Source organism: Xenopus laevis, chromosome 4L (genome assembly GCF_017654675.1).
Source record: "Xenopus laevis strain J_2021 chromosome 4L, Xenopus_laevis_v10.1, whole genome shotgun sequence".
Lineage (NCBI taxonomy): Eukaryota > Metazoa > Chordata > Amphibia > Anura > Pipidae > Xenopus > Xenopus laevis.
The window spans coordinates 2,980,352-3,003,463 of record NC_054377.1 but is presented as its reverse complement, the minus strand read 5'-3'; the positions used below and the strand labels follow the sequence as shown (position 1 = coordinate 3,003,463).

The following is a 23,112-nucleotide window of genomic DNA, read 5'->3' as shown; positions in this document are numbered from 1 at the left end:
ATAGTTACATTTCCCTAATATATAACCAATCCATCCCTTTCCCATGATGCTAAGGGAGCAGCTGTCTAGATAAGAGAAAGCTACTGACTTCCAGAGACTGAGGATTTTTTCAAAGAACGTCACGGTGATAAGTGGTTTTACCTCTCGGTGCCATAATTACGATTTTTAGAATTCCTTCTTTTTTTCCCCTCTCTATTTCATCATCGCACCTCGCAAGTCATGAATAAAATATGACGCGTCTGATCGCATCCTCTGCTGCAGGTTCATCCGTAGTGGGGCAACGTGCCAGGAATTCCAATCCAACCCCTTTCCCTCTATTAAAGTCGCTGCTCTCGAGATTCAAATGGAACGGGCCACGCGCTCTCCTTTTATCTTTGCGCCTGTAGCAACGGCGCCGCGTAAAGGTTTATGTCTCTCTGTAAATTTCTTTCAAAATAGAAATTAAAGAGTCCATAAAGAGGGGGGAGATGCTTTCTGTAAGTGTAAACTGGATGGTTGGAGGGAGCTTGTGCCTGGGGAGCCAATGGGAATGAGCAGCTCTTGATTTAAAGAGAAACTACACTACTTCTTACATTTCACTGCAAATGCTAGTGCTATTTCTAATAATATACCCCATTAGTTCAGTCTTCATCATACCCTCCTGTCTCCACCATGTTCTACTGTCTCCACCTTCTTCTACTGTCTCCAACTTGAATGCCATTTACAGGGAGATTTCGGGTGAGTGCTCCTTTGTGCCATGGGTACCCCTGGAACTATAGCAGGGTGACACCCCAATGTTTCTATATATCTGTAACCTTGTTATGAGCTAAGGGGGCCCAGTCTGAAGGTCAGTTAGGGGGAGATTTGGGGTGAGTGCTTATTTGTACCCTGGGTACCCCTGGAACTATAGCAGGGTGACACCCCAATGTTTCTATATATCTGTAACCTTGTTATGAGCTAAGGGGGCCCAGTCTGAAGGTCAGTTAGGGGGAGATTTGGGGTGAGTGCTTATTTGTACCCTGGGTACCCCTGGAACTATAGCAGGGTGACACCCCAATGTTTCTATATATCTGTAACCTTGTTATGAGCTAAGGGGGCCCAGTCTGAAGGTCAGTTAGGGGGAGATTTGGGGTCAGTGTTTATTTGTGTCCTGGGTACCCCTGGAACTATAGCAGGGTGACACCCCAATGTTTCTATATATCTGTAACCTTGTTATGAGCTAAGGGGGCCCAGTCTGAAGGTCAGTTAGGGGGAGATTTGGGGTGAGTGATTATTTGTACCCTGGGTACCCCTGGAACTATAGCAGGGTGACACCCCAATGTTTCTATATATCTGTAACCTTGTTATGAGCTAAGGGGGCCCAGTCTGAAGGTCAGTTAGGGGGAGATTTGGGGTGAGTGCTTATTTGTACCCTGGGTACGCCTGAAACTATAGCAGGGTGACACCCCAATGTTTCTATATATCTGTAACCTTGTTATGAGCTAAGGGGGCCCAGTCTGAAGGTCAGTTAGGGGGAGATTTGGGGTGAGTGTTTATTTGTACCCTGGGTACCCCTGGAACTAAAGCAGGGTGACTGTTACCCCAATGTTAGTGCTATTTCTAGCAATAATATACCCCATTAGGGCTCATTTAATATAATAAGGTGTGCTAGGTAGAAAAACAGGGATAAAGTTGGGCCCATTGCACTCATTGTTAGCATCACCAAACTCCCCATGATTGGCCCTGACCTGCCGTCTCTGCACCAATGTCCACCCCTTTTACATCATTGCCCCACTTTTTCTGATCCCAGCCTCTCCTCTATTGATATGGCCAGAATGTTTCTGCAATAAAGGTGGCAACCCTAAATCTACCCCTGGCAGGGCTGTTTTCTAGTCCAGTACCACCCTAGACCATTTCACACCCATGGGTGCATGATGTCAGCGGAAGTGATGTCACCATGTACCGTGCATGCTTGTGACATCACTTTCACCGTAACCCGAACCTGGCACCCCAATTGTAAATACGGCCCTGAGCCCTGTTGCCTTTTTTGAAAAAGACAAGAATCATTCAGTCACTGGGGGGGGGGTATATTTTGATCACCTGCCCACTGAATTTAGGGTTTTTTCTACTTTAAGGGCTGAATTGGGCCACTTGAGCGACTCACCGGCAGAAACAAATAGGTATGGGGGGGGAGAGTGGGTGGAGGGGGAGTTGTGACTGGGGAGGGGGCCATTGGGGTGGCTTTGGGCCCATGAGCGTGTGCAGCCCCTGATGTGGTAGCTCTAATGGGTCCAGACTCCCCCAGTCCAACATTGTCTCCTTTAAATTGCATTCAACTGAAGAGTACGTTTATGTAGGCCCCAAATGGGTGCAAGTTTCTGCCACCCCTAGGACAGTGCACCCTCTGCCTTGTGCCAGTTAAGAGACATTCACAAAAACAGGGGGTGCATTATGGTCATAAAACATGGCACCCGAGCTTTTAGACATAGCTCCCCACCAATCTCAAACAAACTCTCAAAGTTTCCAGCCTTTTCCCCTCCAAACTGTTCTACTTGACTCAGCAAATAAAAATGTTTCCTTCTGACAGTTCTGTCTCTCAGGTATTAACTGGCTCATGTTACTAATGCCAACTGGGAGCAGGGAAACTAAGCTGCAGAAAAAGAGCTTTATATTAATCTCCTCTCCGATAATCTGAGAGTGACCCCGGCCGGCTGCGCGCCCAGAGTCTCATTATAAAGAAATCCTATTTGTGAAATTTGCCGAATTTTATCACTCAAACATATGGACCCGAATTTCATATATATATAGAAGCATTGGGGTAATAGTCACCCTGCTATAGTTCCAGGGGTACCCAGGGCACAAATAAGCACTCACCCCAAATCTCCCCCTAACTGACCTTCAGACTGGGCCCCCTTAGCTCATAACAAGGTTACAGATATATAGAAACATTGGGGTGTTACCCTGCTATAGTTCCAGGGGTACCCAGGGTACAAATAAACACTCACCTCAAACCTCCCCCTAACTGACCTTCAGACTGGGCCCCCTTAGCTCATAACAAGGTTACAGATATATAGAAACATTGGGGTGTTACCCTGCTATAGTTCCAGGGGTACCCAGGGTACAAATAAGCACTCACCCCAAATCTCCCCCTAACTGACCTTCAGACTAGGCCCCCTTAGCTCATAACAAGGTTACAGATATATAGAAACATTGGGGTAACAGTCACCCTGCTATAGTTCCAGGGGTACCCAGGACACAAATAAACACTCACCCCAAATCTCCCCCTAACTGACCTTCAGACTGGGCCCCCTTAGCTCATAACAAGGTTACAGATATATAGAAACATTGGGGTGTTACCCTGCTATAGTTCCAGGGGTACCCAGGGTACAAATAAGCACTCACCCCAAATCTCCCCCTAACTGACCTTCAGACTGGGCCCTCTTACCAAGGTTACAGATATATACAAAGATTGGGGTGTCACCCTGCTATAGTTCCAGGGGTACCCCGGGTACAAATAAGCACTCGCCCCAAATCTCCCCCTAACTGACCTTCAGACTGGGCCCCCTTAGCTCATAACAAGGTTACAGATATATAGAAACATTGGGGTGTCACCCTGCTATAGTTCCAGGGGTACCCAGGGTACAAATAAACACTCACCCCAAATCTCCCCCTAACTGGCCTTCAGACTGGGCCCCCTTAGCTCATAACAAGGTTACAGATATATAGAAACATTGGGGTGTCACCCTGCTATAGTTCCAGGGGTACCCAGGGTACAAATAATCACTCACCCCAAATCTCCCCCTAACTGGCCTTCAGACTGGGCCCCCTTAGCTCATAACAAGGTTACAGATATATAGAAACATTGGGGTGTCACCCTGCTATAGTTCCAGGGGTACCCAGGGCACTAATAAGACAAGTTGGAGTCAGTAGCTGATAACAAGGAGAGCAGGTGTGTTCACGGCTATAAATTCTGCACCTTCAGGAATGTTGAGCAGTTGAATTGCAGAGGTGCAGGATAAATGCTTGGAGCTCCCCGACAGGGACTGAATAGCCCTGCTGCTGTTTTCCAATCATTGACTCATGCTGTTTATTTGGGACTCACAGCATGAGCCACCGAGCTGTTCCATTGCTCTGTGAGGAAAAATATTATACCAGCTGAAGGATCAAACTAATTAAACACCAACAGGGCACATTTTAGTCAAGGGAGGGATGAGTAGATCTGACGGTTACTTCACCAGTCAACATCCAATTTGACTCGTTTGATGGTCATGGAGAACATTTATCCCTTTGGAAGAGGTTCCCATAGTCTTTAATGGTAAGAGAATTCTTGGTTTAAATAGATTTCAGGTTTGCTCTGCCGTAAATATCTCAATGTATTACAATCTGAATGGTTGCAAACATATTCCTTTCCTACAGGGTGTTAATGCTCAGGGAAGATCAGCAGCAGCGTTGTGCACTAACACCACAAAACCTAAGTAGAGGGATAAACAATTCAGGCAAGAAATTCTATTCTTACATTTAAAAGGATTCAAATACCCTATAGAAATATTTATGGGATGATGATTTTCTAAGCTTTAAAAAATGGAAATATATTGGCAGATAGAATTCTTTCCATTACACGCAAGACTTAAAAGCACAAGAAGGGGAAATCGCGTTTCGTTATAGTTTCTTTTCAAATGGAAATCCCCATTACACGCTGCATGTCTGGCGCCTTGTTACCCCCCTCGGGCACCGAATACATCAGAGACCCCTTCTTCTACAGGGTCTCTTTCGGAGCGGTACAAACCCAGGGCAGCTGATAAAATAAAGATGTCCGTGTTCTGCCCAAGGCCTATTTATTCGTTTCCGAATTCCAGCTATTCCCTAAATTTCATGGTGGGGGAGGGGAAATCCCGTTCAAACTCAATTGCAATTTTTCCTCTCTTGATCTCCTACATAAATATATTCAAAACAAACCTTCAATAAGAAAACCTCGATCATAACCAAAATCACATTGTTCTGTTTTTACAAACTATTTCAAGAAAACTCAAGAAAACTCAAAAATAGCTGGAAAGTTTAAAACCTGACCCGCAACCCTATTTTTTACCCACTTGGACCTTCTACCCAATCCAACCCTCAACTGCCTTATTGGAAACCCACTGCCCTAGGGTTAGTGATGGGCGAATTTATTCGCCAGGCGCTTATTTGCAGTGAATTCCCGCGATTCACCGCCGGCGATAAATTCGAGAAACTGCCGGCGTTAAAAATTTTTGCCGTTTCGCGAATTTTGCTGGAAATACTCACATTTTTTGGCAAATCGAAAACCCCCCAAATTGGCCCATCACTACCTAGGGTCACCGCCTGGTTATTTTGAAAGCCAATTCCTGGAATACATACACCCCAAGTAAAGAAAAGTAAAGTAGAAAATATAAAGTCTGTGGCCAACGAGATACTGTTTCCGTGCAGTTTCCTCTCTCGGTAAAGCGATTAAAAGGTCAAAAATAATATTTTCCCTCGTTGGGAGATTGTTTGAGTAGATAGAATGACATAATTCACGCTCTCTCCGGTAATTCTATCTACTCAAATAATCTCCCAACGAGGGAGAATATTATTTTTGACCTTTTTTCCTGTACAAATAGGCCCTTTATTATCCAGTAAGCCGGGTGGTGGTATTTTGATTGCTACGGCGCTCTCGGGGAGAATCATAGGTGAGACTCCTCATGTTTTTTCTGGTTCAACTGATAGAGACATTAGGATGGAACAGGGTCGCCCTGCGAAAAAATCTTTGGTGGGGCCTAGCGCAAATCTAAAGCACAATCACAAGCCCATACCCGTCCTGCTCCCCCACCACTTTGCACCATTCACTTGCAAATAGGTAGGAGAGAGGCTGGGAGTGGGGTCACAAGAAGGGTGAGGAGGAGGAAGAGGACCTCACAGTCCAATGGGGGTCTGCTTCCTCTATAGTGACACCATTGGGTGGAAGTTCCTCACCTTTGGAGAGCTGTTGTTAGTTTTGGATGAGAAAACCGCTGGGCAAAGTGAACAAAAAGTCAATGTTAAGATACATTTTCAGCAAATCCACCCACCAGGACATGTTATTTGAAGGCAATGTAGATAGAACATATTAATTGACTGTGGCAATATTCAGTAGGGAAGAATTATCCAAGTAAAGAAGACTTGGTAGGCCTCATCCCTGGACACAAGGAGAGCAAGGTAGAGAATTAAGGGGCACTAAATGGCACCCTTAATTACAGAGCACTTGCTTTGGGGATTTCAGGTAGACAAGGCTTTGCACTGAATTCAAAATCTAGAGCCGGCACCAAGGACACACTAGGGGGCAAATTTTTGCACCCCGATTTATATTAGCCCCAGTAATGTCGCTCGAGTGTCTAAGCAAGCGCAGTGGGTATCTGGGCGGTCTTTGGTTTTCAACGTAGCTGTATGAGAAAAGGGAAAGGTTATTGTAGAAGATTATATGGTCAGAAGATATAGAGGAACGTACAAAAATGTAGCTCTGAGGAATGAGAAGGGACATTCATGAGTGGGAATTCCCATGGCTGCCAGTGGCATGCTGGGATTTGTAGTTCAACAACTGTAGAATCCTAGGTTGGAGTTTTTTCTGACTTCCTCAAATGATTGGCCAGTATGGCCTATAGCCTTCATTGACCAGTGGGCTGGAGTAGAACACTCTGATAGAAGCTTACAGGGGAGGGACATGGAGCCTGTCACTCAAGCAGCAGGTGGGACTAGAACAATGATGGAATCTTACATGGGAGGAGCAGGGAGGCTGCAACTCAAGCAGTGGGTGGGGCTAGAACACTCTGATGGAAGCTTACAGTGGGAGGGGCTGGGAGCCTGTAACTAAAGCAGTGGGTGGGGCTAGAACACTCTATTGGTAGCTTACAGGGGAGGGGCAGGGAGGTTGTAACTTAAGTAGAGGATGAGATTAGAACATTCTGATGACAGTTTATAAGGGGGGGTAGGGAGGCTTTAACTCAGGCAGTGGGTGGAACTAGAACACTCTGATGGAAGCTTACAGTAGGAGGGGCTGGGAGCCTGTAACTAAAGCAGTGGGTGGGACTAGAACACTCTGATGGCAGTTTACAGGGGAGGGGCAATGAGGCTCTAACTCAAATGGAGGGTGGGATTAGAACACTCTGATGGCAGTTTACAAGGGGAGGGGCAAGGAGACTATCATTTAAACAGTGGGTGGGACTAGAAGACTCTGATGGAAGTTTACAAGGGGAGGGGCAAGGAGGCTATCATTTAAATAGTGGGTGGGACTAGAAGACTGTTGGAAGTTTACAGGGGTTGGGACAAGGAGTCTGCACATTAGCCTAAAGTAAGAGAAAACAGTATTTATACAAATTTGAACACAAATTGCAGCTCTAACAACAGTGAAATACTAGCCCAAATAACCGACATATTCTGCACAAAAACATTTCTCCCGGATTATTATTCCTTTAAATCAAAGTGACTGGAAGACAAATGGATCATACAGTAAATTTGTATTAAATAACTGATGAGGATTTCTGGCATCAGTGGATCTTAAAGAGCCTACAAACACAATGATGAATGGGATAGCAATGAAATTGCTCCAGAATTCCGCACACTCCAAATGCCTTACATATCCCTAAAGGCTCTAATGTGTCTTTGTTCTCGGCCGTATGATTCCGACGCTTGTTTCTCTCCTATTAATCACAATTCATGGAATATACAGGCACAACGCACAGCAGGTTTTCCATTAGAGGACTGGGGAAACAGCAGCAGTTATAGGCACTTGTTACTATATGTTCTAAAGACAAAAGCCCCTTCTGTAGCCCCCCAGCCCCAGGCAAGGAATTCACTGCCAATCACAGAGTTCCCCAGTTGGGTTAAAAACCACATCACATTCCCAACTCTATAATGAAATGTCATAAAGCCCTTCTCTCTACCAGCAAATAACACTCACCTTGGAATAAAAATGCTTTGCTCCCATTGTGCACCCCGAATACTTGTGTCACTCCTCTCGTTGAATTCACCAATTCTAGTTCCGTTATTACATCGATCTGTAAATCAGGATCTGTCCCCAATCCAAGCACTGAAAGAAACAGAAATCAGACATTAATTTCTCTCCATAATAACACCGACGCCCCAATTTCTACCCACACTTTGTTTCCGTAGAGAAAGGTAATTTTTTTTTATAAACAACATAATTAAACCACCTTCACTGTTTCTATAGCTGCCCAGTGTTCCCAAAGGATCTATATGCACCTCTGCTTTAGTCATGATGTGTTTAGTAGTGGTTATACCTGGAGTAAAACAGACTTTGAGCAGCCATGTTATTTATATAAAGAAATACTGTAAAATCTATGTCCCTTCCCAGAGACTATTATCCACTGTTACTATAGACACCATCTCTCCCTACTATACCTGCTATCCCACAGTCACACTCCCTTCCCAGAGACTATTATCCACTGTTACTATAGGCACCATCTCTCCCTACTATACCTGCTATCCCACAGTCACACTCCCTTCCCAGAGACTATTATCCACTGTTACTATAGGTACCATCTCTCCCTACTATACCTGCTATCCCACAGTCACACTCCCTTCCCAGAGACTATTATCCACTGTTACTATAGGCACCATCTCTCCCTACTATACCTGCTATCCCACAGTCACACTCCCTTCCCAGAGACTATTATCCCACTGTTACTATAGACACCATCTCTCCCTACTATACCTGCTATCCCACAGTCACACTCCCTTCCCAGAGACTATTATCCACTGTTACTATAGGCACCATCTCTCCCTACTATACCTGCTATCCCACAGTCACACTCCCTTCCCAGAGACTATTATCCACTGTTACTATAGGCACCATCTCTCCCTACTATACCTGCTATCCCACAGTCACACTCCCTTCCCAGAGACTATTATCCACTGTTACTATAGACACCATCTCTCCCTACTATACCTGCTATCCCACAGTCACACTCCCTTCCCAGAGACTATTATCCCACTGTTACTATAGGCACCATCTCTCCCTACTATACCTGCTATCCCACAGTCACACTCCCTTCTCAGAGACTATTATCCACTGTTACTATAGGTACCATCTCTCCCTACTATACCTGCTATCCCACAGTCACATTCCCTTCCCAGAGACTATTATCCCACTGTTACTATAGACACATCTCTCCCTACTATACCTGCTATCCCACAGTCACACTCCCTTCCCAGAGACTATTATCCACTGTTACTATAGACACATCTCTCCCTACTATACCTGCTATCCCACAGTCACACTCCCTTCCCAGAGACTATTATCCACTGTTACTATAGGCACCATCTCTCCCTACTATACCTGCTATCCCATAGTCACACTCCCTATCAGATACAGTTGAGTGACAAGTTACAAGAACTAGTGATGCTGTAGGTTAATTAACATTCTGGTTGAATACTTGTAATTCAACAAGAAGTATATCAATGCATTAGATAGATGCAGAGTTACACCATTGAAAGTTATAAAGTAGAGTCTGGAAACCAAACTGGTTTCATTGAGGAACTCAAATGACCATCTATGATTGTTGAACACCATCTTTGTGAAGAGAGGCCTTTCAAGATTTTGTTAAAGGAATTCCTGATCGTACAGTTATAATCAAGAGACTGGGCTGTATTACATCAAGGCGTCTCCTGCTTTCACCCTGTACATTGCCCAATACAAAGAGACCAGAAGGCTGACCATGAATAAAGGCTCTTTGTCCCTTTAACAGAATCTCACAACTCTTTGGTGCAAATCATTCTTTCATTGTACAGCAATTCACAGATATGTCACTAAGTGACAACAGACAAGCCTGCGATATGTCTCTGACACCTCCAGGGAAGTTGTTGCATTAAATGTGGCAGCGTGAAATCATAATGTGACATCGGCCATATTCCCATATGTACAAGTTGCCTGTGAAAAGTCAATACAAAGTCTGGGGCAGCAGGATCAGCTTTCCAGTCTCTTATGTTTAGTACAGACAATATCTACTGCAACAGACGTCATGAGGCCCTTGCTACATAGTTACATAGATAAGTTGGGATGAAAAAAGACCATCAAGTTTAACCCATTCAGACTCACACATAAACAATATATATATATTCCAATATCTATTGATAAAAACATTGGGATAACAGTCACCCTGCTATAGTTCCAGGGGTACCCAGGGTACAAATAAGCACTCACCCCAAATCTCCCCCTAACTGACCTTCAGACTGGGCCCCCTTAGCTCATAACAAGGTTACAGATATATAGAAACATTGGGGTATCACCCTGCTATAGTTCCAGGGGTACCCAGGGTACAAATATACACTCACCCCAAATCTCCCCCTAACTGACCTTCAGACTGGGCCCCCTTAGCTCATAACAAGGTTACAGATATATAGAAACATTGGGGTGTCACCCTGCTATAGTTCCAGGGGTACCCAGGGTACAAATAAACACTCACCCCAAATCTCCCCCTAACTGACCTTCAGACTGGGCCCCCTTAGCTCATAACAAGGTTACAGATATATAGAAACATTGGGGTAACAGTCACCCTGCTATAGTTCCAGGGGTACCCAGGGTACAAATAAACACTCACCCCAAATCTCCCCCTAACTGACCTTCAGACTGGGCCCCCTTAGCTCATAACAAGGTTACAGATATATAGAAACATTGGGGTGTCACCCTGCTATAGTTCCAGGGGTACCCAGGGTACAAATAAGCACTCACCCCAAATCTCCCCCTAACTGACCTTCAGACTGGGCCCCCTTAGCTCATAACGGTTCCTCTAACTACCTATCCCCAGTGATGTCCTACAGACGAGGGGGTTGAAGCTAAAGGGAGGAACTCCACGGGCAATTTCGGCGCATTCCGAAGCGCTGTGCAAAAACGCAGGCGTCAAGTCGGATGCGACGGAAATAAGGTAAGAGATGGAAGTGTCAGATGAAGTCGCAGCGTCTGTATCCGACAGTCGTGTCACACTGCGACTTCATCCGACATTTCCATCTCTTACCTTATTTCCGTTGCATCCGACTTGACGCCTGCGTTTTTGCGGATCGTGACAAAATCGCCCGTGAAGTTCCTCCCAAAAAGCACAAATTCCAGCGTTTAAAAGGATTTGCCCGTAATAATCATCTAACGAGAAGACAGCGTTTGAAACTGTACAACACAGATGTCTCGTGCTTTATTCTCTCCTTAATTACACCGAGCTGCTTGATTAATTGGCTGCACCTGCGCTCATTAGCGGCGCTGACTCTGAGAAGGTTCTACACGGGAATCCGTAATGATCTTTATTTCCCCAGCGCGGAGAGGGTGCGATATATACAGGGGTGTAACTACAGAGGAAGCAGAACCTTCGGCTGCTGGGGGGCCCTGGAAGTATCCCCTATACTACCAGGGCCCCCCATCAGCCGAATGGTCTGCTGGGGGGCCCATGAGGCAATAATTAATATATAGTTTCAATAAATATTGCTAAAACAGTTCAACCTGTATATATTTTGGAGGGCTGTGGGTCCCAGTAATATCTAGTTGTGCCACGGAATATATACGATTCCCAGGCGCAATGGATGTGACAGCCTTTATAGTGATATAAATACATATAGTTTGATCTCGACATTTATTCTCCTATTTGCCTCGTGCCTTTGAACCCCACGCTCGACCCAGGGTTCCACTTTGTTCCCTTCCCCTCAATCTGCCGGAGACTTTTCAAAGGTTTACGTTTGCCCCCCTGATGTTTCATTTTCCTTCCCTGCCTCTCACTCGCTTGGGAACAATGAGGAAAGAAACATTGCTGTTTAAAAAGCGTTACAGAAATGTTCGGCCGAATGTTTGCTGAATACAAGTCTCAATATAAATATATATATAGAGACATGCGGACAAAGCATAATCCCCATAATCATAATCACTGTGGCAGGAACAGTCCCCTAAGTTTGCTCATAGTCTGTACAGAGAGATCCCATAAAACTATGGCAGCATAGGTATTCCCTGTACTAAGCACAATTCAGCAGGAACAGCCCCTAAGTTTGTTCATAGTCTGTACAGAGAGATCCCATAAAACTATGGCAGCATAGGTATTCCCTGTACTAAGCACAATTCAGCAGGAACAGCCCCTAAGTTTGCTCATAGTCTGTACAGAGAGATCCCATAAAACTATGGTACATAGGTATCCCCTGTACTAAGCACAATTCAGCAGGAACAGTCCCTAAGTTTGCTCATAGTCTGTACAGAGAGATCCCATAAAACTATGGTACATAGGTATCCCCTGTACTAAGCACAATTCAGCAGGAACAGTCCCTAAGTTTGCTCATAATTTGTAAAGAAAGATCCCATAAAACTATGGCAGCATAGGTATTCCCTGTACTAAGCACAATTCAGCAGGAACAGTCCCTAAATTTGCTCATAGTCTGTACAGAGAGATCCCATAAAACTATCGCAGCATAGGTATTCCCTGTACTAAGCACAATTCAGCAGGAACAGTCCTCTAAATTTGCTCATAGTCTGTACAGAGAGATCCCATAAAACTATGGCAGCATAGGTATTCCCTGTACTAAGCACAATTCAGCAGGAACAGTCCCTAAGTTTGCTCATAGTCTGTACAGAGAGATCCCATAAAACTATGGCAGCATAGGTATTCCTCTGTAATAAGCACAATTCAGCAGGAACAGTCCCCTAAGTTTGCTCATAGTCTGTATAGAGAGATCCCATAAAACTATGGCAGCATAGGTATTCCCTGTACTAAGCACAATTCAGCAGGAACAGTCCCTAAGTTTGCTCATAGTCTGTACAGAGAGATCCCATAAAACTATGGCAGCATAGGTATTCCCTGTACTAAGCACAATTCAGCAGGAACAGTCCCTAAATTTGCTCATAGTCTGTACAGAGAGATCCCATAAAACTATGGCAGCATAGGTATTCCTTGTACTAAGCACAATTCAGCAGGAACAGTCCCTAAATTTGCTCATAGTCTGTACAGAGAGATCCCATAAAACTATGGCAGCATAGGTATTCCTTGTACTAAGCACAATTCAGCAGGAACAGTCCCTAAGTTTGTTCATAGTCTGTACAGAGAGATCCCATAAAACTATGGCTATTTAATGATTTTATCCTATTTATGTATTATCGAGTCCCAGTAAGGCAACTACATATTTATAGCAGCTATAATTAATTTTTTGGGGGAATAGTTATGAAAGGCTGCACATACATTTCCCTACAGGCGCCCATATAATCGTTATATTGCTCATAATAAATAGGAGGCTCCTTCTTTGTTAGTACATACTCCTCCCCGGCGACACCCAGACACCACTAACACAATCCATTTCTCTCCCATTTACCCCATTAAGAACGACGCTATTTAACTCAATGACTAATCACAGGAGTTTTTACATTAAGGTCACAGCAAATATTTCTATATACGGATCTTTAAAGCCCTGTCCCTGTGCAATTCCCAAGACTCGGAATTCTCACATTATCTCGTGCAGCAGGTGCCTTTATATATGCACGACAGGCGGGAAGCTGCTCAATTCTGCGTCGTTTCCTTGAAAGAATCACGGGAATCTCTAGAGAGTGAGCAGAGCAGGGATTATTCACGGAACCCACAAAAATCCAATCCCTGAGGCCTCTCTCCCCCCCCAAATTTATCTCTTAAATATGTCACAATCCTTCCTCTTAATTTGCCCGTGTGCCCCAGATCCGAGCGGAATATCTGCCATTCATATATTTATATATATATTGTTCCACGTATGATATACGACTCCCTTGTGTCGCAGCCGTGCGCTTCTCTACGCAGACCCCGAGCCGCGTGATTTACGACAGTTTTGCGATATTTTTGCCGGAATCTTTTATTATCCCAGAATTGTTTAAAGGCAACAAGTTTCTGCACTGGAAACAGAGGGGTCCCTGGAAGGAGGCGAAGAGCTAATAATCTATTGGATAAAACACCTTATCCTGCATTCGTTAGATTTACCATAAATAGATATTATAGAAGGGCTCATTCTTAGCAACTTTCAGTTGGTCTTCATTTTTATACTTTTTCAATTGTTTGCCTTCTTCTAGCATTGGCTTCATATAGACAAAGGGGCGGTTCACCTTTAGGTTAACTTTTAGTTAGGGATGTACTAAATCCAGGATTCGGTTCGTAATTAGACCAGGATTCAGCCTTCTGCCCCGGCCGAACCTAATCTGAATCCTAATTTGCATATGTAAATTAGGGGCGGGAGGGAAATCTCTTGACTTTTTGCCACAAAACAAAAAAAGTAAAACATTTTTTCCCCTTCCCACATCTAATTTGCCTATGCAAATTTGGATTCAGATTTGGTTCGGTATTCGGCCGAATCTTTCGAGAAGGGTGTTCGGCCCTACTTTTAGCATGTTATAAAATGGCTAATTCTAAGCAACTTTTTAACTGGTCTTCATTTTTTTTTTATAGTTTTTTAACTGCCTTTTTCTTCAAACTCTCCCCAGCTTTCAAATGGGGGTCACTGACCCCATATAAAAAACAAATGCTCTGTAAGGCTACAAATTTATAGTTATTGCTACTTTTTATTCCTCATCTTTCTGTTCAGGCCTCTCCTATCAGGGTCAGACTCGGCCAGTGAAACACCGGGCAAAAACCAAATGGGCCCCGGCCCTAGTGGGGCCCCGCCGACCCCGGTCTGCTTCTTCTTCTGCACCGATTGCAGCGCTCCCTCCCCCGCGTGTTCCACATCTGGAAGGGCCTCGGCCCTCGTGGGACTCCAATCGTGGCCATTTAGTTAGGTGCAGGGGGAGAGGGTTTGTTTCACTTTGTGAGGGGGTTCTTGGCACTTGGGGATGGGGTGGGGGGGCCCCAAGTAGCGGGTGGGGGGGCCCCAAGTAGCAGCCCCGGAGGGCCCCGGACACCCAAGGCCGACACTGTCTCCTATTCATATTCCAGTCTCTTATTCAAATCAGTGCATGGTTGCTAGGGTCATTTGGACCTTAGCAACCAGATTGCTGAAATTATTGAAATTGAATAAAAAGCTAAATAAGTCAAAAACTACAAATAATAATTGCAAGTTGTCTCAGAATATCCCTCTCTACATCATACTAAAAGTTAATTTGAAGGTGAACAACTCCTTTAAAGTGATACTGACACTAAGGGGCAGATTTATCAAGGGTCAAAGTGAAAATTAGAATTTTTAAATTCAAATTTTGAGGTCATTTTAGTGTACTTCGACTAGGGAATAGTCCAATTTTGAATTTGAAAAAAATCTGAAAATTCGAATATCGAAATACAGGTATGGGACCTGTTATCCAGAATGCTTGGGACCTGGGGTTTTCCGGATAACGGATCTTTCCGTGATTTGGGTCTTCCTGCCTTAAGTCTACTAGAAATTATTTTAAACATGAAATAAAGCCAATAGGCTGGTTCTGCTTCCAATAAGGATTAATTATATCTTAGTTGGGATCAAGTACAAGCTCCTGTTTTATTATTACACAGAAAAAGGAAATCATTCTTAATCATTTGGATTAGTTGGATAAAATGGAGTCTATGGGTAATTCGGAGCTTTCTGGATATCGGGTTTCCGGATAAGGGATCCTATACCTGTATTTCATGTACTGTCTCTTTAAAAATTTGACTTCGACCATTCTCCATCTAAAACCTGCCGAATTGCTGTTTTAGCCTATGCGGGACCTCCTAGAACCTATTTGGAGTCATTTGGTGGACTATGAAAAATCTAAGATGTTTTTGGAAAATACTTCCATTCAAATTCAACATTTGATTTTTTTTTTTCGGTTGGTCTTTTTTTTATTCGAATTTCGAGGTGATGGGAGTTTAAAAAAAAAACCTCGAAATTTGACCCCTCATAAATCTGCCCCTTAATGTTTAAATGTTTTTCTAGTAGACTTAAAGTGATACTGACACCAAAAAATGACTTTTTTAAAACATGAATGTGCCTTAAAAGTTGTTGCCTAAAAAAGTTGCTTCATGTTGGTCGTTTTTTGCTGAGAGGTGGTTTTTGGAAGCAATTGAAGTTTCTAAACCTGCTGGTTTTGCCAACCTGACTCATTTGTCCCTGTCAGTTAGGGTGGAACACCACCATGCGTTTGGTGCCGACACGTCGCCATGCGTCAAAATGCATGCGCCGAAACGCATGCGACGTGTTGGATGTTGTGAAGAAACAGGAAGTGAAGGAGAATCGCATTTAAAAAGTAGTTCTTACATGCGATTCTTCTTCACTTCCTGTTTCTTCACAACATCCAACACGTCGCATGCGTTTCGTCGCATGGCGACGTGTCGGCACCAAATGCATTGTGGAGTTCCTCCCTTAGAGTTTCTAATGAAACGGACTCCTGCTGCACAAATACGGCAGCCCCCTCATACAGGAACATGGGGAGTCAGACGGGTAATGTAAAAGCAGGCGGCAAATACTTTATGGCAAAGTTATAAGTTGCTTTCAATACATATAGTGAATAAAGTACCCCCTATTGTAAAATATAAGGATATTATAAGTCACCGAGGAGTTTCATGACCATATAAAAGTACGAGGCCGAAGGCCGAGTGTTTTTATACAGGTCATGAAACTCAGAGGTAACTTCTAATATCCTCATATTTTACAGCTGGGGGTACTTTATTTATTATAATACACAAGTTTCAGTGAGTCATGTGACAGAAATGACATCAGAACTCACCGTTTATAACTGATGACATCAGAACTCACCGTTTATAGCTGATGACATCAGAACTCACCGTTTATAAGGATATAATTTACAAGATATTCATATATATTCATATATATATATATATATATAAAGAGTTTAATTTCTGGTGTCAGTAACTCAGTATCCCTTTAAGTGTAAATGGCAGAATTGTGCAGCCGCATGGACCCGACATTCACAAATGAGCCATGAGTTGTTTCATCGTTATCAATAAAAAAAAACATCACTTTTCAGCAAGAGCTTTATCATAAGTACATTATCCGCTTTTACGTTGGCCTTTAAGGCTTGTGTATGTGACAGGGAGCCATAAAAGCAACTCGTCGGCGGAGACCAGAACACGGCGAGCGGATTATTCTGCCAGTCTCTAATTGTGCCGGAGTCAAGAGTAAAAACCTCTTCTGATATCAGAAACGGGAAGGAATTTTTATGACGGGCCATTGTCCAACGCGCTGGCCATTCTCTGAAGTGATCTCAAGTGGCCCACGCAGCCCGCGCCTTCTTACTAAACTCTTCTCTTTTTCTGCCGTTACAGATACATGTCTGACTTCTCCCCAGAGGTTAAATCAGTGCCAGGATCTCGTTGCAACTCACAGCTTCTGTTTTAACATGTCCAACAGCAGTCCTGTCCTGCTTTATGGCAGCTGAGATTCTAGCTATCTGTATAACAGAACATTCTGTCCCAGTGGCTGCACAGATCCTATCCGATCCCCATTGTAAGCAGCAGTCCTGTCCTGCTTTATGGCAGCTGAGATTCTAGCTATCTGTATAACAGAGCATTCTGTCCCAGTGGCTGCACAGATCCTATCCGATCCCCATTGTAAGCAGCAGTCCTGTCCTGCTTTATGGCAGCTGAGATTCTAGCTATCTGTATAACAGAACATTCTGTCCCAGTGGCTGCACAGATCCTATCCGATCCCCATTGTAAGCAGCAGTCCTGTCCTGCTTTATGGCAGCTGAGATTCTAGCTATCTGTATAACAGAGCATTCTGTCCCAGTGGCTGCACAGATCCTATCTGATCCCCATTGTAAGCAGCAGTCCTGTCCTGCTTTATGGCAGCTGAGATTCTAGCTATCTGTATAACAGAACATTCTGTCCCAGTGGCTGCACAGATCCTATCTGATCCCCATTGTAAGCAGCAGTCCTGTCCTGCTTTATGGCAGCTGAGATTCTAGCTATCTGTATAACAGAACATTCTGTCCCAGTGGCTGCACAGATCCTATCTGATCCCCATTGTAAGCAGCAGTCCTGTCCTGCTTTATGGCAGCTGAGATTCTAGCTATCTGTATAACAGAGCATTCTGTCCCAGTGGCTGCACAGATCCTATCCGATCCCCATTGTAAGCAGCAGTCCTGTCCTGCTTTATGGCAGCTGAGATTCTAGCTATCTGTATAACAGAACATTCTGTCCCAGTGGCTGCACAGATCCTATCCGATCCCCATTGTAAGCAGCAGTCCTGTCCTGCTTTATGGCAGCTGAGATTCTAGCTATCTGTATAACAGAGCATTCTGTCCCAGTGGCTGCACAGATCCTATCTGATCCCCATTGTAAGCAGCAGTCCTGTCCTGCTTTATGGCAGCTGAGATTCTAGCTATCTGTATAACAGAACATTCTGTCCCAGTGGCTGCACAGATCCTATCTGATCCCCATTGTAAGCAGCAGTCCTGTCCTGCTTTATGGCAGATGAGATTCTAGCTATCTGTATAACAGAACATTCTGTCCCAGTGGCTGCACAGATCCTATCTGATCCCCATTGTAAGCAGCAGTCCTGTCCTGCTTTATGGCAGCTGAGATTCCAACACTAAGCAAAGATACAAATCTCCAGCTAAAACATGTAACTGCAACAAAACTGTATATAGTTAGTAGCAGCGCAGCACTATATAAAATAACAATAAGCTTTTTGGTTATGTCTTTAATTGATGAGACTGTTTAATTCTAAAGATGTCCAGCAAAGTTCTCTGTTGTTCTATTTCTTTGTGAATTTACCACTGACCACAACAAGCCTGACAATTCTAAGCCAGTCACTAAAATCACACGTCAGCACAATATATAGATATATTAATGCAAAACGTATTTAATTACCAGTTTCCAAAGCAGTCTGGCACCCATGGGGTTAGCAACTGATGCAAGTCTTGCAAGTTCTTTCTCTCTCAGTGCTCTGATTCCATAACCGGAATTATTCATGTGGTAACTATGGCAAGTGCGAGATGTGTAATATATGTGTGATGTGATATGTATTACTGTCTTTAATAGTCATGGAGCAAATTAGACCCATACAGTATGTATAAATACAAATATACAGAGAAGGAATGTTCTGGGCACACAATAAGCTATACCCTCATACTGTTCTGTCTAAGGGAATCAATATGGCACCTCCTCCTCCCATATGTATAAATACAAATATACAGAGAAGGAATGTTCTGGGCACACAATAAGCTATACCCTCATACTGTTCTGTCTAAGGGAATCAATATGGCACCTCCTCCTCCCATATGTATAAATACAAATATACAGAGAAGGAATGTTCTGGGCACACAATAAGCTATACCCTCATACTGTACTGTCTAAGGGAATCAATATGGCACCTCCCTCCTCCCATATGAATAAATACAAATATATAAAGAAGGAATGTTCTGGGCACACAATAAGCTATACCCTTATACTGTACTGTCTAAGGGAATCAATATGGCACCTCCCTCCTCCCATATGAATAAATACAAATATATAAAGAAGGAATGTTCTGGGCACACAATAAGTTATACCCTCATACTGTACTGTCTAAGGGAATCAATATGGCACCTCCCTCCTCCCATATGTATAAATACAAATATCGTGGCAAAATCAGTTTAAAGCACAGTCTTAATGACCTGACTTCCAGCTACAAGTGTAACCGTTAATTAGTGTCTCTCCCTACTTGTCACAAGTTTTGCACGCCAGGTGGAAGGGGCGCGGAACTAGAGGAATTGTGAGCTTTGGAGTGTGACGGGGGAGTGAAATTACTCGTCATTGAAACCACGAGTGATGCTTTAATCACCGCAACAAACATCTGCCCGTCTCACCTCGACTCTCGACACTTCCATAGAATAAACTCTAAATGCCTGGAAATCGTCTCCCTTATCCACATTAAGCCCAGACACCACCTGGCACCGGCATCTTTTTAAACTCACCATAAATCATTCTTGGGGCAGAATTCTAAAACTAATTTTCCTTTATTGATACACAGGTCATCAATGCACCTTTCCCCAATTCAAGAATGTTTTATGCACCAATGGAAGAGGAACATCACTGATATGTCGATACTCTACAGTGTCCAACACATTGGCCTGTGGGTTTGTGGGTACAAGCATGACCACCCTCCTATTGTATTGTTCCTTCAAAACATGCAGGGACAACTGTTGAAGGCTTCACATCAGTGACCTCTTACAAGTGGCTCATGAGTAGCATTATATACCTTACCCTCTTTGATGTTGCCCACAATACCCTAAAAGCAGATGATCATTTTTGAATTTCTGGAGGTTAATCTTGGACAAAACCACACAAACAAAGGCTGTTGGTTTACATGTGCCAAAGTTTGGGAGCCCCCTTATGTTTTTCTCACCGATCATGGTGGGTGGCAAAGGGCCTACAGTTCCATTCCATAGCCATAGGGTTTGATTACAGCCAAGGCACTCATGGTTCTTGTATGTTCTCCATGTGTCTATTGGCTTTCTTTGGGTGCTCCAATATTCTGCCACACTCCATCCATCCATAAGCACCGGCAGTTATGGCTCCCATGGATCGGTGTGAATATGATAAAGATATTAGACTGAGGTAGAGGAAGATGTTGGGTTGATTTTCAGTAAAGAGTGCTGTGTAAATAAAGATAATAAGCACATCAAAACCCCCTTTTAAGGATGAAGCTGTTTAGATCCACGGCACTACCTTCATTAATCAGATTGACAGCAGAGAACAGAGCAATATCCACCAGAGTGGAACTCGTAGCAATCAATCAGCATATACCTCTGACCGACCAGTTTTAGGTCTGTACATGTTTGCCTTTCCTTTAGGATATCCTACATTTCCAAAACAACTTATAACCCATCTGGCAATATAACTTCCCCAGTGAATTCCCTAATTATATGGAATGAAGGTTTCCATTCTAATTTCCTCTAATCTGAAGGGGTGTCACCTCAGTTTATCTGGGTTTAACTGTAAGTGAAAGGAGCCCTCGAGCCATTAACCTTGAATACTTTCAATATAATAATTATAACCCATGATTAGCTCATCTGTCGTATGGAGGACAAAGATCCTCTCTAAAGAGAGTGGCATCTTCATGCCCCGGTGAGTTTGTATGGAATGAGATGGAAGAGGTTGGATTATGACCATGAGTGATAATGTTACTGAACGTTTAAAGCTTGTCAAGATGCCAAAAATAATGGTTTCAAGATGAAACCTTCCTCAAACAAAATTGGTATAAAAGTTTTTATTTTTATTAGACCCACAGAAAAATGTTCAGCAAGTCCTTCTCCAAACCACAGTCCAAAACAAAGGGCCCTATGAGTTAGAGTTGTACCTATAACCTCTCGTCTGCCCAAATCTTATTTGTTGTTAACATGAATCTATAAACCTTGGGTGGATTGTTGTCCTTCCTCAACAACCCATACTAGATTTAGACTATCTTCTGGCTTCTTGGGGGATCTTTAATTTCTTTGGTTTTATACATTTGAGAAGGTTTTCATCCATCCAGGTTATGGAATACAGTTATCTAGTAATACGTCTTATGCAAATGTATTTGCTGATTAATCTTGAGAACATTCCACTCTTCAGCCCAATAGCTCAACACTGTGGTGGTGTTTTCGGCAGAATTTTATGAGTAATAAACTTACAATGGTTCCATGAAACCTTCTCAAATAGGTAAAGATGCTAAAATATCATGGTATGTTACTGGTGATGTTGCAGGCCCTCTACTCTGGTTAGTGATGGTGGTTCTAGCTTCATTTAAATGTGTCCTTCATTCCTCTTTCAATATATTTGACTTCTTAATCCCAACTTTAGACCTTGACCCTTTTGCTTTAGATGTAGATAGACCGGTGGACATGCTTTGTTTGGTGACTTTGCTAACAAAAGCCCAGTGTGGTTATCCAGCAGCCTTCAAAACCCATCTGAGATGCTTGTGTCCCTTGTTCTTAAACTTTGGGTTGGTTGCCATAGCTCCATTAGGCAATGTCTGCTTTTTACTCGTGGATACTCCAGCTGCACGGGGCTTTATGAGCGTACACATGAGGACAAATCCCTGTATGAATTTCCCATTCCAGAAGATGAGGAGCCTATTCTGGTTGAGATAGGTCTGTCAGATTCCTCGCTTAGGGACTAATTATACAGTGCAACTCAAGTGCGTTAAACACTTACCTCAAGTGCATCATACCAAGACATAATTAGATGTTCCTTGAGTGTCTTTTGTTGGCGAAAGTGTCTTGTTTGGGGGAGGGGAGCCTTCAACCATCTTTTTGGGGAAAGAAGCAAGGAATTCAGCTTTACAAAAGCTCAACCTTGAGAAAACAAGGTCAGCTTTTGTATTCTCTGCCCATTAAATAGAGTGGGGTGCTAATGGGTTTGTCCTCCTATGTACTGCTCTGGACATAAGCAGGAGCTTGTTTTTCTGTATATTCTGGAAATATTGCATCATTCAAGGAATTTTATTTCATGTGTCGGCCCTAGCAGGATACTCTCTTTGCATTTATGTTAAAAAAAAATGACTCAAGTTCAAAAATGAAGGCCAATTAACGCCACTCGCCTGCGACTGTCAGTTTATATATAGATCCGCCAGATGGAATTCAAGGGAATGTTCTAAGAGGCAAGTTGACTGTACACAGAGTAAATAAACACAAGCAGAAGATTCACTGGAATGTTGCATTATGCCAAGTTCTAACGCAACAACTTCGATTCCCAGATTGTGCGTCTGGACCCCCCGTTGGTGCTTAGACCAGTAACTGATGAGATCTGAAGAAGAATTCCTATATATAATCACTAGAAACCCCAGTTAAGTAGAAATTCGTTGTAAACACATATTTACAGTCCCCATATTCTCCCTAGTACCCAGGGAGGGGGCAACCTGTAGTTATGCTACACCCCTGAAGAATAGTTTAAAGAGGACCCGTCCAAGAGGAGCCACAACGGTAATTGTTTTCAATGATAACTGTTCATGGCAAATGCACATCAGCCCTAAAGATGCACAAAAGCACTAAAGATGATGAAAAAAGCTGTGTTTTCATTGGGCTGTACTTGCCCTTTAACCCACAGATCACTGCTGGAATGAAACAGTTGCCTGTGGAGTTTATGCCCCCCCCCCCCAGCCTCACCAGCCACAACTTCCCGGATATATTACATTACACCCATTTAATGAGACATCCAGTTTGGCTCACTGACCCGAACCAATTAGGATCAAACAGGAGACGGCCTTAACACAGCGACAGGTAATAACCCAAATTACCAACAATCAAACCACAATCTG

General features: G+C 43.4%; 1 protein-coding gene across 7 annotated transcripts in view; it reads right to left on the bottom strand.

Annotated features, from left to right (window-relative positions):
• The window catches only part of nell1.L (neural EGFL like 1 L homeolog), a 318,833-nt gene that overhangs the window by 279,236 nt on the left and 16,485 nt on the right, over nt 1-23,112 (bottom strand). For all 7 annotated transcript variants that reach the window (XM_041589242.1, XM_041589240.1, XM_041589241.1 and 4 more), the window contains 1 exon segment: nt 7,889-8,017. In XM_041589242.1, coding sequence (XP_041445176.1) covers nt 7,889-8,017 — 129 coding nt within the window.